Raw genomic sequence first — 16,695 nt, 5'->3', positions numbered from 1 at the left:
AGTTTGCGAAGTTAGACGAAGGTACTGGTTAACGTGATTTTTTAAAATGCGTCGCAATACGTTTGCCAGATCTTTCTTCTTCTCTTAAATTCTCATTGATGGCTAGTATGATTTCATTATTGTCGAGTTTCTATCTCAGGTTTCTGCGCAGATGGGAGGTGCGGCCTGACTTGCCGCGTGTCTTTCTTGCGTCGTGATGTTCTATTTTGAGCTCGATGTGGTGTGGGTAGTCGAACATGACAACCGTGAACACTTGTTTATTTTGGGAACACGTCGCACGGTATCTAAGATCAGTTGCTTATTTAAAAAACGTCAAAAAAATCGATGAACTCAATTCCGATACAAAGAAGCCTCACATCTCGGAGAAGCAAACAAACACAGACGAACAATGCGCAGGGAAGACGGCAAGATTCCTTCGACGGGGGGTCTATTGATGGTTTGGGGCGCCTGCATTCCGCCTTCGCCGTAACACGCTTTCCACTCACCGTCTTTCGCTCACTGCCTTGACACGTCTGCTGATGCGCGAGACCACACAGCCTGCCCACCATTTCTTCCGTCCTTGTTCGCTCCTCTCAACAATCGAGAACCCGTTGAGACAAGGCACGTCCTCTGAAGTCACTGATCGCACCGTATTCTTACTACTGATGGTGTCAGTACCGCCTGCATCACGTCCAACAGGCTCTAAAGACATGACAAAAGCCCAAGCCGCCTTAACCACTCGCGTCCCCGTGCATCGCACTGGCAGGATGCCCCTATTGCCCGCACTCTCTTCAGGCCCTGCTCCGAAGCAAGGGCCTGCGGAACCCTCAACAACACCACGCGCAAAATCACAAAGGCGGTGTCGACGAAGCCCAGGCCATAAGACACGCTCACATCCCATGTATCCCCCGTCACGCTTGGTAAGCCGCACTTCTTGGGACGCTGTTGCTTCGCTGCCGCCCTGTTTTTCATCAATGCGAGATGGCTACAAGACGGCGACTAGCCATCCCCATGCGCAGCGTCCGCTGCGGGTGGCGCTCGTCGCAGTCAAGCACGCTCAAGCAACGTGAATTAACTCCAGCGCTCATCGCTGCACAAAGGCACGCCGGCCCGGGCCCACCGCTCAAAGCGGCACCAAGCTCCGCCCCTCAGGCACGCGCTCGCGACGAGCGCCGCCCAGCGCGGTCCGCATGAGTACCAGCGCGATGGAGAGGTCGCCTGGCGCCTCACACATCCCACGCCCACCGCGTGCGTCACACATGAGAGGCGGCCGCGCGGGCGGGTCGCCTGGGCGGTGAGGTGCCGGGCCCGGTCCGGTACCTTCTCCCCAGCCTGAAACGGCGCTCTGAGATTCTAGCGGGACGGCAGGCAGCCCGGCCGGCGGTGGTGACCGCCAGTGCGAAGAGTTTCGGTTACAGCTTAGGGGACGGGGTGGTCGGAGGGGGCTTGATCTCGTCGTGCATGAAGCAGCAATGTTGCCAGCGGCGGATGCCTGTGATTGCACGCTTGCTCTTGCTCGTGCACCGTGCATGATTCAGGGATTAGTCCATGATAAATGGTCCGACTCCGTGAGTGACTCCGTGAGTCGGAAGTTCAGCTACACGACTCGGCGGCCTGATACACCGACTCGGCGCCACTCTCTGCCGGACACACGGCCGTGACGAGCGGAAATTCCCGCGTGCTGGGGTCCACTCCGCAGCCTTCCGGAGGTTTCCCCCCAGCGGCGGCGACGGACGTGCAGCGCCAGACTCTGTCTGAGATCACCACCTCTGCAGCTTGTCCGGCGCCCGCCGTGAGTCGCCCTCGACCCTGACCTGACCTGACCTGACCTGACCTGACCGGTCGGCACGCAGGTCCTGACTAGGACTTGACACCGCCGTATTCGACATACTCGGGCGTGGCGGCGTCGATCTTCATCGCCAGGGCGGCGCAGGCCATGTTTAGCAGCGTGGCCAGCATCAGCGCGTAAACGCACCAGCCTGCGGGCAGTGCGCATGTTTATTATCTCAGCGCCCGAGCTGTACGACAGGCGGCGGGGGCGGGCTCCAGGGGAGCCGATGCCGCTGGTGAGTCACGGCGTGTGGCCGGCGAAGCCGGGGCTCATCGGCGCGCACGCGAACCAGTTTGGAAACGGGGCTCATCACCAAAGTCGTGCATGACTGCAGCACACAGGCGGCCGGGGTGCCACGAAAGCTGAACAACACACCGAAACCCGACTGACTGTCGTGCAGCGCCGTTGTATACGGTCGTACGCAGCAGTCAAAGTCAGAAGTCGTGGTCAGAAGTAAGGATGTATGTGACGCAACAAGCGTGATGTTTGTTTCCATAGGTGGGACGCAGTTTCGGGGGACCAGGTTGTAAAAATATTACCCTGAACAATTTTCTTCCTGAATGAAAAAAATGAATGTTTTATGTACTGCAATGCCGCCTGCAATAGAGCAATTCTCCTCAACAAAGTAGACTCGATTTCCAAACACAAAAACGATAGTAATAATTGAAAATTAAACAGCTATCCATTGTGCGTATTCCTGACACCCGGAAACAACAGGCAACTAAAAAGTTGTAACATTTTAGGTAGGATAAACTTCAGACGTTGTACCTGTAACTTGGTATACTTTTCATTTTGTTCTGTAAAACAAATCGCAACATCTAACTTTTGGGTTCAATGGTCAGTATTCGTAATGATCCTGAACGTGTACCACACAGTGGTGTTCTGATCAAACTAATCCCTACATGATCCGTGATCAAATACGGACAATGTTCGTCACGCGTAGTTACATTCCCACCTATGGAGCACTGGTCGAGCACGAACGCTTCCGCCTTGTCACCGCACATGTCCTTCACTACGGCCGACCCCCAATCTATGGGGTAGACCACTGCCGCCACCACGTGACACAAGACTGAAACACAGGAGGCGCGCGTCTTAAACAGTGCTAAACCTTCCACCACCCTTCAAGAGGCTGACACCATACGCATCAATAAGTTGTTAGGTCCACTTAGGGGCTGAACGTGCTGTTAAGGGCCAAACTAACGCGTTCTATGAGCGCCCACATGGAACACATTAGACTGCCACATCACAGCGCTCACTTCATGACCGCTCGCTCTGCCAGACTGGCCGACACCGACGGACAGGTAACGATGCTGGTATTGGCTCAGACCAGCGACGGCCGACACCCGGCCCGCCCGAGTTTGGCGGGGGGCCCGCCTCCCCGTCCGGCCGGCCTGATCCGAGCCGACGGCTGGGGCTGACCGACAGCCCGCCACCCTCCCCAGAGCGGTGTTCAGAGGCTTCCGCGCGGGCGCGGACGCCCGGCCGCCGTCAGATGTCGCCCCGCACCGACCGGCAGCGCCCGGCCCGTCCTGCCAGCGGGTCCTAGCGCGCCGCTGATGCTCTGGCCGGTGTCATGACAATTGGAAGGTGACGCTGAACACCCACGGTTCTACCTTTTACCGTCCCAGAACTGGATGTCAAGCACCCAGCTGACCCCTCCGAACCGAGCGAGCTTTCAAAGTGAGACTTCCACCAGCTCACAAGTCTTCACTTTCATCAATTACAACCTCAATTAGTCAATTATCAATTGCTAATCAAATATAACATCATATTACCCATCAACTAAGACAACACTTTCCGCCCCAGCATCGTTCAGTAGGTCCCAGCGTCCCTTCGCTCCCGGCCTCCTCGTCTTTCCCTCCCCCGAACCTGTCAGGATGTTCAGCGTGCCGGCCGTCTTGTAGATGTTGACGCAGCCGCAGACGCGGGTGCAGCAGCTGGCGGCGGCGGCTGCGGCGGCCACGGCGGCCAGCAGCGTGGCCAGCGCGCTGACGCAGGCGGCCGTCAGCCAGAGGCCAGGCAGCTGGCGCCAGCGCAGCAGGTGAGCCGTGCTGAATGTGCGGCACGGCTGGCCGGCCCGGCAGCGCCGGAACAGGCCCAGTGAGCTGCGCAACGACTCCGACGCACCGTCTGAGGGCACGGACACACCCTGGGAGTCAGCTACCCGCTGAGGGCAGGGGTGGACACAGGGAGTTAGCCACCCGCTGAAGGCAGGGGTGGACACAGGGAGTTACCGCTGGGTGACCCCCCCCCCCCCCTGAGCGAAGGTGGACACAGGGAGTCACCAACACAAGGTGGACACAGGTAGTCACCAACTGAGGATGGGGGTAGGCATAAGGAGTCGTCGAAACGAGGTGGACACGGATATTAATACACACGGGGCGGGCACAGGGAGTCATCGACACGGGACGGACATGGAGTCATGAACACGGGGCGCACACAAAGTCATCGACACAGAGCGCACACAGGTTCATCGACACGGAGCGCACAGAGTCATCGACACGGAGCGCACACAGGAAGTCATCGACGCGTAGCGGACACAGAGTCACCGAAAACACCTCACCGGAGTCATCACCAGGGACGAGCGTACGAGAGTCGTTATCTGCCGGCGGGGACGGATACAGAGTCACAGTCCGAGGGCGGACACTGAGGTTGGGGTAGCACGGTAGTTAAAGACTGTTAAAGTGGTAACTGTCGGTTCGAATCCCAGCCACTGCGTATTTCAACAGTTGGTCAAATGACAACCAGCGTGCTTGCTGCAACAATGAGCCTTTAACGAACGCAGCGTAGGACATGGGTATAGTTTCCCCATACCAATGGGTGGGTGCGTCGGCCCGTACAACATGCGAAATACGATTCAAGTTATTTTTAGTCGAGTTTCGGTGAGCTTTCAAGTGGCGGTACACGGCGCTCCCTAAGTGATCTGTTGTGTCGGTTATGTTCTCATTCAGTTACGAAGATTGACATACGTTAGTCACATGCTCGTTCAATTATCCAAACCAACACACGGGGTACGCCAAATCGAACTATTTCCGTGCGTGGGATGCGGCATACTTAACCATCTCCTTCAGCGCGTCTTCGCACCCAATTGAGATGCGTCAAAGACACCGCAAGCCGGGCTGGACAGGCAGGTGAGCCTTCCCATACACGTACAACAGGAATCCAACTGGAACTCTGACGTGAGACGACACGGACACAGACAATGTGGTATGTTTTGGTTAAGAGCCGATGCCAACTTTCTGGAGTGCATTAGAACGGGCTCGTGGTTGGTTTTGTTAATTGCCGATCTAAGACACAACAATGGAACACGACACTACATCGAGATAAAATTGTTTCCGGATGCTTGTAACGCCAAGCTATACAGCCGTGCAGCTTGGTATGAGACGAAATGTGAGGCAGAGCGCCTGAATGGCACAAGTTAAATCTTCGACATTCCTGGGAAATTGGCAGCCTGCATGAGGAAAAACAGCAATCTGCTACGCATGTGACCATACAGCAACTACATACAGCGTACTTGACATTTCTCAATCGCGACCTGCATGCGTGACAAGGGTCCACAGGCTGGCTTGGCTTACTACACGGGGCCTCGTGACAGCTCTCTCAGAAAGACTGTCAAGCCACGGCAAGAGAACCGGCAGCAGCCGTGTTTGCTCGCCGGCAAGACGCCATCGCGTAGCACACCGCCATCAAGGTACCGGCGCCAGAACGACGGTAAGTCCGACCGGCTGGCGTTTACCTCATCACCTCAACAGCGCAGTAGGGAAGCGGACGACTTCTGGCAACTGTTGAATTCCGACCGGTGGAACAAAAAACGCCAGAGACCAGCTGAGAAAACTCGGAGACGACCGAGGACAAACGACGGACCAAGGCACGGGCGACAGATCCCGTTCATCATCACAGAGCGGCATGCGGTTGTGTCAGCGCGCGCACCGCGGGACGCACTCCTCGCCCCATTTAGAAACCGCCGCCAGAGGTCGGGCCTCCCTCCAGCTTATCGTTCGTCCCTGCTCTTCGCGCGCTTCCTCGAACAGCCGCCGCGCCGCCGTCAGCGCGGCGCCCAGCGGCCGCCCTCCCCGGCGCGTCCCCGCATCAGACGGCACATGTGGCGACCAGCGGCCGGCCGGGCCGTCGCCCGGCTCCAGCTGCGACGCCGACGGACCGGGCACACGGCGGCGGCGGCGGAGGCGACCGACCGCCGCCTCCGCTGCGCGAGCTCCATTAGCGGTCGTTGCCGTCGCTGGACGTGGCGGCGGCCGGCTGTGACGGCCGGCGAACCGTGACTGGAGCGCGGCACGACGTGACGCGCTCGGTGAGCATGGCGCGGTGAGCTCTGAGCACGGCGCGGTGAGCTCGGAGCGGTGAGATGGAAGAGGCGAGCCGGACGGACGCACTGAGAACCGAGCACCGCGAGAGCGTGTGGGCGGGAACCCCGAGGAGTCATGGTCGCTGAGTAATGAGCTGACTCCCGGGCTGCACTGCGGCAGGCGGCGAGCGCTGAGCACCGAGTGCTGAACACAGCAGGCGGCAAGCTGAACAGCGTCGACCGCGCAGGACACATCGGGCAGTGGGCAGGGGGGGGGGGGGGGGATGCGACCGAGCAAGACCCAATGTGACGTTTCCGCGGACTGCCAGCTGACGTGAGCCCCCTGCAAGTGCCTAAACGAACTCGTTCAGACAGAACTCCCTCTTCCTCTGCCCCCCTCGCCGCCTAGCTCCCGAGTCTTTTGAACTGTCTCCCTCTGCCTCCTCTCATGACAGCGCTATCGCCGTTTAGCTCACGAGCCTTTTGAACTGAACTTCATGGCGCCGCTGCCGCCCACGGGGCGTTAAACAGGCCAGCGCGGAGCGCAGCTACCGCCGGCGGGGTAAACGGCCGCCGAGTGAGAGCCCGCGGCCGCGCGCCAGCACCCGACCGGTAAACACCGGATAAATATACGCGGAACCACCCGGCGAACGAGGCCCGTGTGCGCGCGTGTGTGTCTGTCTGCCTGTGTGTGAACGAGGGTGTACGCTGGGCTGTTTTTCGCCTCTGTTTTCGCCCGGCTGCCACCGGCGAGGAGAGCACTTGCCAGCCGCGGCCGACGCGGCGGACAGCATCAGCATGCGGGATGAGCACGCGCCGGGCCCCGGGGACGCACTTGTGAATCCGGGCAGCTGAGGGCGTCACGTGCGCGGGAGAGGAGCTTGGGTCACCGCTCACCAAACCCAGGCGGCGCTGGCGCTTCTTCACAGATGCGGCTACTGTCGAAGATCGGCGGATTCGGGGGAAGGAGGAGTAATGAAGGGGGGAGGGGGGAGCAGCCACCTCATCTCAAATTTGACGTCAGCCCCATGACATTGCCTGGAAAGAGGCGAGATACGAACTAACTTGCTTCTCCCCCACTCCGCACAAAGGAGCAGGCGCTGCTGGAACCGTCATTTAGAGCTGATTAGCCCCTCATCTAGGTGCATTGCACGACGTCACTTGTAACAGCTCTTTGTGGCTAACCAGACCACGTGCAGCCACGCAATGAAACGGAGCCATCCAATGACAGCGGCCTTGACGTGCCCTGGCCGCGCACCAATTCGGCATTTTAGGACGGCAATTCGGCACTGCAATCCCATCCCTATGTGTTTCCTCGTCTGACAACGTGGACGCCGGATTACGGCCGTGGGCCATGTTTGTGGTTCCAGTGAGTCACGGTTTGAATTCGCGCTGGGCGCCGCGATGCTGGCGTGTTGCGGGGGCCAGCTGTAAGTGGTCTGTTTTGACTCGGCGGATCAGGGCGCGACAGTCGGCACAGCGGAAGTGCGGCGGCGGGCGATTCGCGTGGGCGTCCGGCGCTGCGGAGCCGTCCTCGGCGGGTCACGTCCGAACCACGCGGGCGCCGCCGCAAGTGCGGCGCCACCGCGCACCGTCGGCTGATAACGGCAGCCCGTCTCCGTTTCACGACCAGCTCGTCCGACGGGGTTCGACCGGCGCCGGCGCCGGCGCGGTCGTCCTCCCGCCCGGGCGGTGACCCACCTGCGTCGCCGACATCGACGTGACGCACGATCCAGTAGGGCGCCACGGCCACGTACAGGGAGAGCGCCACCAGGCAGAGCGAGAGCGGCACCCAGAGCAGCGTCCAACGGGTGAGACGGCAGCGGCAGCGACCGGGCGGCGACCGGCGGCGGCCCGCCTCGGCCGGCGGCCAGGGCTCCTCCTGCAGGCCGCCCCACCAGCGGTCGGCCTCGGCCGGGTCCAGGCCGAACACCACCCGCTGCTCCAGGCTGCCCATGGCGCGCCGCTGCCGCCCGCGCTGACGCCACGCCCCTCCGCCGGTCCGCAGCCGCGCGCACTGCTCCGCACGCCGCCGCCGACGAGCAACGGGGCGCCCGTGACGTCACCGGTCACGTGACCGCCGGCTGCCGGCCGGGCGGCAGCCACAGAAGCGGCGGCGGGGGCTGCGGGTGAGGGCGAGGGAGGGGAGGAGGGGGGGGGGGGGGGGACTAACGGTGACACACGCTGGGTGTTTGCGTTTTGGTCGATGGTGCATCGATTGTCACCCGCTGTCCGCAGGGGTGAGTCAATGGGAAGCTCGAGAGGGATGCACCTGGATGTAGACCGATTATTTAAAAATGACGCGAGTCAAATCCTGTGGCGTTCGTTGGACTACAAATCTCTGGAGGCATATCAGGGCCGTTTTACCATACTAAGTGTTTTGTGGGGAGGGAGGGCACAACGCACTCGCTTTAATTCCCCCCCCCCCCCCCCCCCCCCCCCAACGGCCCACTCCTCTACCTCACTCACATCTGTTCTGGTCCACTGCAGTCCCACATGCAAGGAGGCAGCCATCCCACCTCATGCTATTTTTAACACAAATTTTAAGTGGCCTAAATCCGACGAGAAATGAGAATTTGTGATCCATATTCGTTTCTTTTTAGTTTCAAACCCATATTCGGAATAAGTGGTCCTGAGCAAATCAATTGAGATCTATCTCTCAGGAAACGATAACGGGTCATGTTTCTGAGCGTATTCGGCGTAGGGATGAAATGGGAAAGCCAGGACGCATGAGAAAGCAAGCGTTTCTAAAAAAGCAAGCATATTAATGGCATGCTAAATGCCGTTTTTTAACTGAGCACTTGGTAAGGATCTGACAACGTTCCAAAGTGAAGATAAACAAAAAAATGACTGGTTTGGTTATTCAAGAATATGGTTCATCGCCTGCATTTAAACAAGTTGCTTGAGACCGGGCCCGCTTCTGTGTCGCGCACTGAGGCTGGAAGCGCGAGGATTCAGGTAGGTCGCCAGTCCCAGTCCTTCTGTGTCGCGCACTGAGGCTGGAAGCGCGAGGATTCGGGTAGGTCGCCAGTCCCAGTCCTTCTGTGTCGCGCACTGAGGCTGGAAGCGCGAGGATTCGGGTAGGTCGCCAGTCCCAGTCCTTCTGTGTCGCGCACTGAGGCTGGAAGCGCGAGGATTCGGGTAGGTCGCCAGTCCCAGTCCTTCTGTGTCGCGCACTGAGGCTGGAAGCGCGAGGATTCGGGTAGGTCGCCAGTCCCAGTCCTTCTGTGTCGCGCACTGAGGCTGGAAGCGCGAGGATTCGGGTAGGTCGCCAGTCCCAGTCCTTCTGTGTCGCGCACTGAGGCTGGAAGCGCGAGGATTCGGGTAGGTCGCCAGTCCCAGTCCTTCTGTGTCGCGCACTGAGGCTGGAAGCGCGAGGATTCGGGTAGGTCGCCAGTCCTAGTCCTTCCAGCAGGCACCGCAACGGGTCAGCCCTGCGAAAAGTCAGCCTTGCGAAAAGCCGGCCTTTTCGCCACACGTGTATTTGTCTTCTGGCTCACAGCTTTATATGGTGCTGTAATGATGTTTATTGACGGTTCTGAAAATTAGGTTGAGGGAAGGATACTTTTTACAAATCTGGCAGAATACTTTCTTAAATGAAGCCACCACCTTTGCCATATTTTTATATTTATCGCTTTTGTTAGATCAAATGCATGTGATTTGATCAGTAATGCCATTTTTTTCGAATTCCTGCTGACCAGCTCAAAATTTCGGTTTGAAGCAGCTGCTCCTGCGGCAGAAATCTCATTGGATTCCCTGACCACCAATATGAAAGTAATTCATTTGTCTTGCCTTTTTCCATTGTGTGTGTTCTATAATGTTGGTAACACACTAGTTTGTCAACATGTTAATGCAATAAAAGCTGCAAAAATTTTAAACAGTTGTAGTGCACCAAGATGGTTGTCATCTTGACGGTGGTCATGACAACTGCAGACAAGAAGCGTAGTGCTTAACAAGGCGTTGGCAACGTAATTTTGACTCGAAGATAATTACAATTGATATCCTGATTATATCTTGACGGTGCTATAGCGGCATACCCAGTGTTATTATTAGACGTAGCTGGTCTTGAGGCTTGTTTCACTGGAGTATATCTCATAAAAACGCTTCAAAGGGGGGGGGGACACTCCTCCAAACATCGAGAATCACAATTGAAAAACACAAATTACCGGACCGGAACTGATTTCAGCCCTCGGATCCCGCTCCCGACATTGCTATCCCTAATGGCAGAGCTTGTCTGCAGCCGTACTCGCAAGGAACGCGTGAGAACGCGCCAGGCACGGACCCGCTTGAGCTGGCTGTCCTGTCTCCCCACGGCTGACTTTCAGCCCAATCCCCACCAGCACGAAATTATTGCCAGCAGACTAAAAGTTTTGACCTAGCGAGGCAACCGTCAAAGTTGCATGAGGTAATTACCTGCGTGGATGAGTGTCTTTTGCAGCTGGCTGATGTTTTTGCTCAGCTGGCCTGATGGGATAAAGAAGCTTTCTCTAAAAGTTCGCTAAGTTTTGAAATCAATATTAGAAGGCAATACAGACACAACATCACACATATAGAAATGCCTCTGCGGAAGAAGTTGTTCACGTCTGCAAAAAGACAACTTTTAATAGAATATTTCGAGAACACATACTACCGTCAACTCCATTGTCGTCATAATCTGATCATTCCATCAGATAACTGGTTCTTTACAGCACAAAGGTGTAGGTTAACCTGGAAAAAATGTTTTGAGGAAATACACCACCAAGCACATTATCGAACCTGAAAAACTCTGTTTACATTCTGCTGTCTAAATGCCCACACCTTGTAAACTAGCTACAGAACCCGCTGCAGATTCTGCAGGCTGTCAGCTGTTGCGGACTAGAGGTGCCACTTCTGAGCTTGCGTGCCCGCAAACAGTGGGTAATTGGGCTCACTAGTGGCCCCCGCTACACCAAGCACGGGACACTTGAAACCTAACAGCCGCGGAATATGCAGCACTTCTCCAGCCAGACCGCACGACACGTGTACGGATAGTAACACGACTCGGTGTTCAATTAATTCAGTACACGCGTTTTTGGCTCGTCCGCTACGGCCTGAGCTCTTGCGGTGTTTTAAACGCATTTTGTTTAACTTACACATATCGGAGGTGTCTTACCATTAAATGTCAATATATGCCCCCTCTCCCCAGACACAGGAAGCTACTCTGTTGGATGCTGCTTTAATAGCAGGCCAGGCTGGGCAGGCACGGTTTGCAAAACCTGTTATCTTTGGCAACTGCCCGTTGTGAGTTAACAAGTGCCAGAGCCATAAATCGCAGTTCTGCAAACATCGCGCTGTATACATTATTAAGCAATGGCATTCAAGCTGTTCGCTGTTTTCCAGTTCTTTGCTGCCTGATCGCAGACGGTTTTTTCAGCAGCTTTTGAAAAGCATTACCGAGCCAACCTTCACATTTCGGTTAACGCATGGATGACAAGATTTCCAAATTGCGATGCGCCGGCAAGCGTGGGTCGAAACCGGGTCCAAATCTTGACAACCTAGTATCGAAGCGACAAGGGATGAAAATAGTCTGACAGAGGAGCGAAAACTGACAATGCATTGCAAAAGTGGGTCGATGCGTGCAGACCGCCACGCGCTCATGAGCGCAGAACGACAGATCTGCCCGTTTTGGGACGTTTCTAAGAATTACTGTCGTAAATCGAGAGCTTTTGGGCCATGGAATTAACATCGACGCGCAGCACTGTATTTTTTCACCAGTATCAATCCGAAAGATTTGCTCTTTGTGATGTTTCGGTCACCATTTGCATAGTCTCAGTCATTACAAATTCATCGATAATGAATTAAATCGCCAACCCTTACCTGAGTCATAGTCGGCCGTTTTTCAAAAATGCATCCGTGTGTTGGCCTAAATATCTGCATTTTTCTCATCACTTGAGTTTTCAATTGCCAAACCACTAGGTCACTGCAAATTTGCCGATTTCGTCGACTAACATGCGAGCCATGACCAGATTCGGGGCCGATCATTTTGCAAGAAATGCTATGTGGAATTAGCGAGTGAGTTTTAGGTCAATGAACCTGCGCCTGTCACATTCTCGTGAACGCTTGGCGTTACGCCGGATTGGCCAAGCCTCTTAGTGTTGCAGATCTCTGCCTGCCTTGCGCGATCACGTGGCACCGAAATTATCTTATTTTATTCTGGTCGACCAATAATAAACGTAGTCACCATTCAAAGCGTGGGCTTACTGTCAACAACTCGACGCGTGCCATGCGGCATGATTGGGTAAGAGCGGCGCCGACTGACGTCACAGTGGCACCGTCCGGCGACCAGCAGGGTTATGATCTGGACAAGGAACGACCGGCCAGCAGCCAGTTTCAGTTTGAGTGCCATGAAGTGAGTTTTTGGGAAATATTGACAGTTTGGTTCGAAAGGTGTCCAGCTCCATTACTTTACTTTTGGCATGATCTACTTGATGCGAGTGGAAATCTCTCTCATTTGTTATTATTGACGAGGTTACGTCAAGATTACTGCTTGTGCACGGCACGAGCAACTTCTGATGAACAGTGGGACAGGAGATGGGAGAAAACAATTTCAGGAGAAAAGAATCAAGATGTATCTAAGAGAATTTGAAGAACTTAAGAACCCTCTAAGTTTAAAAGCATAACACAACGCGAAGAAAATCACTACGGCTATCGAGGACATTTGGCGTCAGTGAACACGGATTTGACAATGGCTGGAGTTAATCGAGGAAAGGGACAACAGGAACAGAATGGCAGGAATCATAAATATTTTATCATTTACCAGAAAAAGAATGGCAGGAAAATAGCCGACGAAGAGGTAAGCGGTGTTGCTGTGAACCAAGAAGTATCAATGGTGGCATCTGGCGCACTAAACAATTACACGGACGGAAACTAGAAATTGCTGCGTAGATCCGGAACGATGAAGGAGAACTTCGCGCAATGATAGCAGAGGGTAAGACACCGATTTATGCCACGCAGACTTAAATTGTTCATCTGGACGAGCTGACAGGGCAACTGTTGATGCAGCGGAGGGTCTTCATAGTCAGAGGAATTCTATGGAAATCATGAGTGATTCTATGGAATTCTGTGGAAGCAATAAAGGGCGATGTGTCAGATTCTGTCAGCCCAGAGAACAAAGATGTGCGACACTGGATATCCCAAGATATGCCTCCAAGGCCATAAAATGCTGGGTACTTTAAGGTTTTGCCTAGTAGGAATCAAAATATTCAAGTATACCAGAATCAAGATTAAAGGCAGATGTGGGATGTTTTACCAGAAACAGCTGTGCTGAGCTAGCCGCATCTTTGATGTGGTTGTGACGATTAAGCGTAATCGCGTTAATCAATCGTAGAGGGCCTGAAGTTCGGTGTGGCAGTAGGGAGGTATGTGGTGTTTTGGTTCACATCATTTTGAAGTAATGTTACATGCATCTCGTTAAATCTAATATATATTCGTCCGTGCTCACACACACTGTGTCTCAGTTTACAGATGGCGCATCGTCAGCATTCTGCAGCATTATTGATCACGTAGTGACTTTGTTACGTCGCAGTGATTTAGTTACGAAAGGTGTGGCTTAGGCTACCGGCTGTGGAATGTTGTGTAAGAAATGGCTGCTCAAGATATTCCAACGAATACCCATGCTGCAGCTAAGAATCTTGTCGTTTTCCAATAAAGGAATACTTGGGTAGTTGTCATCTACGTGGAATTTTAATATTCGACGCATACAAGCATAACACCACATCATCACGTACATATAGATTACCACCCGGAAAAAATGTCATGCGGTAATCAGATTACTTCAACGCTGTAGTGATCGCATTGAACCGTTTCATTGATAAATGAATGATAGTATAAGAAAATGGAGATATTTGTCATGATGTTATGCTATGCAAGCATCTGTTGTGACATTTAACTAAATAAATTTATCGACCTGCACTATTTACAGGAGGCCGCATGAAAAAATGGTTGAGATTGCTGGCATTGTTCAGCCTGCTTCACATTGCAAAGTTATGTGCGCTCTTCAGATCAGGAATACCAACCTGGTACATTATTGGTGGGCTGCGCTGGCGGCCCTATCACCCAATGCCCCCTCCCCCTCCCTCCCATTCAATGCGTGTTTCTCATTGAGTCAAAACACTACGTTTTAACCAAATGCCATTTGTATTCTGCACTTTGTATCATTCATCCAAAATTATCGTTTTTTAGCCACTGCATTAGCCATTGCCATCAAGTAATGTCTATCGCAGGTGAAAACCGTGTGATATTTAACATTTATCTATTTTTTATGACACTACAGCGACAACATCGGAGGTGCCAACCAACATTTACTGGTGCATCTCAACAGTGTGTGTGTGGGGGGGGGGAGGGTGCAGGGCCCCTCACAAGATGATGCAGATAGACATGCCTGCTCCAAAGCTAATACTGCCACATACAGTTGCCTTCATGTTCAAATTCTATGTTACACAATGGCCCTGAGCTTGGTACCTAAGCTAAATGTGAGCAGAAAATGTCGCAGTTACCGGTTGTTATGGGTTTTTATTGCACCCGAAATTTGTGGTTGCAGAGAAGAAAAAAACATCTTTGTGAGTAATGTTAAACCTTAGGCTTATGCTGTGAGGCTACTGAAGAAACAGCACTCACGATTTCATGCTGGCAGTACAGAATAGTTTGTCATCCGAGGGACTACTTCAGCATGATAACTTTTGTATAAGTCGAAGTTTGGATCAAGTATTGTGATATTTTGCATCTGAATGCTGAGCTGTAACCTATATTCTCATCATAATGCCTAGTACACAATAGCATAACATAATTTGTGGAAAATTGATTTCTTTGTGACAATTGTAGTAAGCATTTAGTGAAAAATAGTGATAAGAAATATTGTATCAACAACTCATGCTGCATTTTTTAAAGGATTTGCACGGCAAGGTATGGCCCCGGGTGGCCTTGGGCCTATTCAGTGTACGAATTGCCTTGGAGAGTCCATGCTGCATATGTTTCTGACAATAATGTGTCCTCCAAGCTAGCTAAGCTGCCTCTTCCACTCCAGCTGCTTCGATGTTCTTGCTCTGGGATCAGTGGGTGATAGCGAAGCTCACGAAGTGCAAGGCTTGGTGAGCAATAAGATGAGCGTGTGCGTGTGTTCAGCTACTAATTATTTATTGAGCAGCTTGTTACGAAAGCTAGATTTTGTGACTCAGTTATTTAGCGTCGCCCATGGTAAAACATTTTAATTATTATGTAAAACCTCCCTGCTGATATGTGAAGGGAGGATATTCACATAGTCCCCAGATATTTCACACGTTTCAGGCCTCCCAAATCATTGAGGTAGGCCTTTGAGATCTTTACAGTTCAGGGTAGGTGTGCAGAACCAGCTCGCTGTCATGACAACAAGTTTTAATATTAAACGTATGCTATCAACTATCACGCACAATTGCTTCCCATACTTGGTGTAGTTTTCTATCCAACAATGGTGGTGGGACCCCCCCCCCCCAACTTAAAGATGTAAGTGGGTCTAATTTGGATAACCACGTTTGTGTGTAAATCATGGGTACATGTTGTCATTTTCCTTGCTAAGTCCTTCCGAACTGTTTTGTGGAACTACGCGCCTATTCCCAAGGCTCGAGAAACAGGCGTCCCATGGTGGAAGACTATCCATAGAGGGCCGAGGGCGGAGAAGAGAGTTTCTTCAGCGTTTAGATCATCGTTTGTGGTTTAAACACGTAATCTGCCCGCGGACCAACGTCAGGTAGCCGGCACATTCGCTGTTCGGACATCCAGGCGGACACAGTGCCTTGCGTTCGTACCGTAACGGCAGCTTTGTGCAGACGCTGGCGACGCATAAATCAAGACGATACATGGGTATCAATGCACCGACATTTAAGAAGACGACCAAAAAAGGGTCAGCGATTGCAGGCCTGTCAGTCTAACCTCACTAGTATGCAATATCTTAAAGGAATTCATTTAGGCTAGCATTCAGTCACACTTAGGCATCAGTAGATAACTAGTAGTCAGCATGGTCTTCCTTCTTGTAGGTCCTGTTTGACAAATATTCTGGGGTTCATGAAGCATGATACTAGTCAGATAGATAAAGGTAATAGTTTAGGTGTAGTTGATCTATATTTTAGTACGGTATTAGGTAAGGTGTCACACCAGCGTCTGCTACATCAAATAGAATTGCATTCATTGAGGGAAAATCCTTGGCTGGGTACGGCTATGGCTGTTAGTCAGGAAACGAAGAGTGAGGCTCGATGGTACATCTCAGTGGGAGCTAGTAGAGAGTGAGATTCCACAAAAGTCGGTATTGTACCCTTTGCTCTTTATTATTTTCCCGAGTAATACTGAAATAGGATCAGAGAGTAAGCTTGTTAAATTTGCTGACAACATCGGATTGGAAGGAGTGTCAAAAAATACCGGCCAGGTGAACCAAATTCAGCTTGACTTTGAAAAACTAGTGAGCTGGGCTTCTCTGTGGCGGATACTTTTCAATTATGATAACTGTATGGTGATGAATTTGGTAGTTTTGGCAGTGGGGGCAATAACTGTAGAATGGGAGGCCGGGAGTTACATCAGATCCAGGAAGAAAAGAACT

The 16,695-nt window shown here is 52.9% G+C and overlaps 1 protein-coding gene across 2 annotated transcripts; it reads right to left on the bottom strand.

Annotated features, from left to right (window-relative positions):
- Positions 1-228: 228 nt before the first annotated feature.
- Positions 229-8,104, bottom strand: LOC119098643 (LHFPL tetraspan subfamily member 2a protein). Of its 2 annotated transcripts, XM_037221615.1 has the most exons (5): positions 7,815-8,104; positions 4,374-4,412; positions 3,680-3,940; positions 2,766-2,879; positions 229-1,958 (listed from the first exon to the last, which is right to left on the bottom strand). In XM_037221615.1, the coding sequence occupies exons 1-5, from the start codon at positions 8,068-8,070 to the stop codon at positions 1,840-1,842; spliced, it is 789 nt and encodes a 262-aa protein (XP_037077510.1). In that variant the 5' UTR covers positions 8,071-8,104; the 3' UTR covers positions 229-1,839. The 2 variants fall into 2 exon arrangements, with proteins under 2 accessions (XP_037077510.1, XP_037077511.1); XM_037221616.1 differs by lacking the exon at positions 4,374-4,412.
- Between the last annotated feature and the right edge of the window lie 8,591 nt (positions 8,105-16,695).

Source organism: Pollicipes pollicipes, unplaced genomic scaffold, assembly GCF_011947565.3.
Source record: "Pollicipes pollicipes isolate AB1234 unplaced genomic scaffold, Ppol_2.1 Scaffold_4740;HRSCAF=5597_pilon_pilon_pilon, whole genome shotgun sequence".
Classification (NCBI taxonomy): domain Eukaryota; kingdom Metazoa; phylum Arthropoda; class Thecostraca; order Pollicipedomorpha; family Pollicipedidae; genus Pollicipes; species Pollicipes pollicipes.
Note: the sequence above shows the minus strand (reverse complement) of the source record. Positions and strands in the feature narration are given on the sequence as shown.

What these genes read in the sequence shown, in the direction of transcription:
- LOC119098643 (XM_037221615.1), bottom strand. Translation starts at nt 8,070, where the DNA reads ATGGGCAGCCTGGAGCAGCGGGTGGTGTTCGGCCTGGACCCGGCCGAG. An exon ending in CGTCGATGTCGGCGACGCAG is followed by an intron (nt 4,413 to 7,814) that starts GTGGGTCACCGC and finishes CCCCGCCGGCAG; the next exon opens with ATAACGACTCTCGTACGCTC. An exon ending in CGTCCCTGGTGATGACTCCG is followed by an intron (nt 3,941 to 4,373) that starts GTGAGGTGTTTT and finishes CCGTGCCCTCAG; the next exon opens with ACGGTGCGTCGGAGTCGTTG.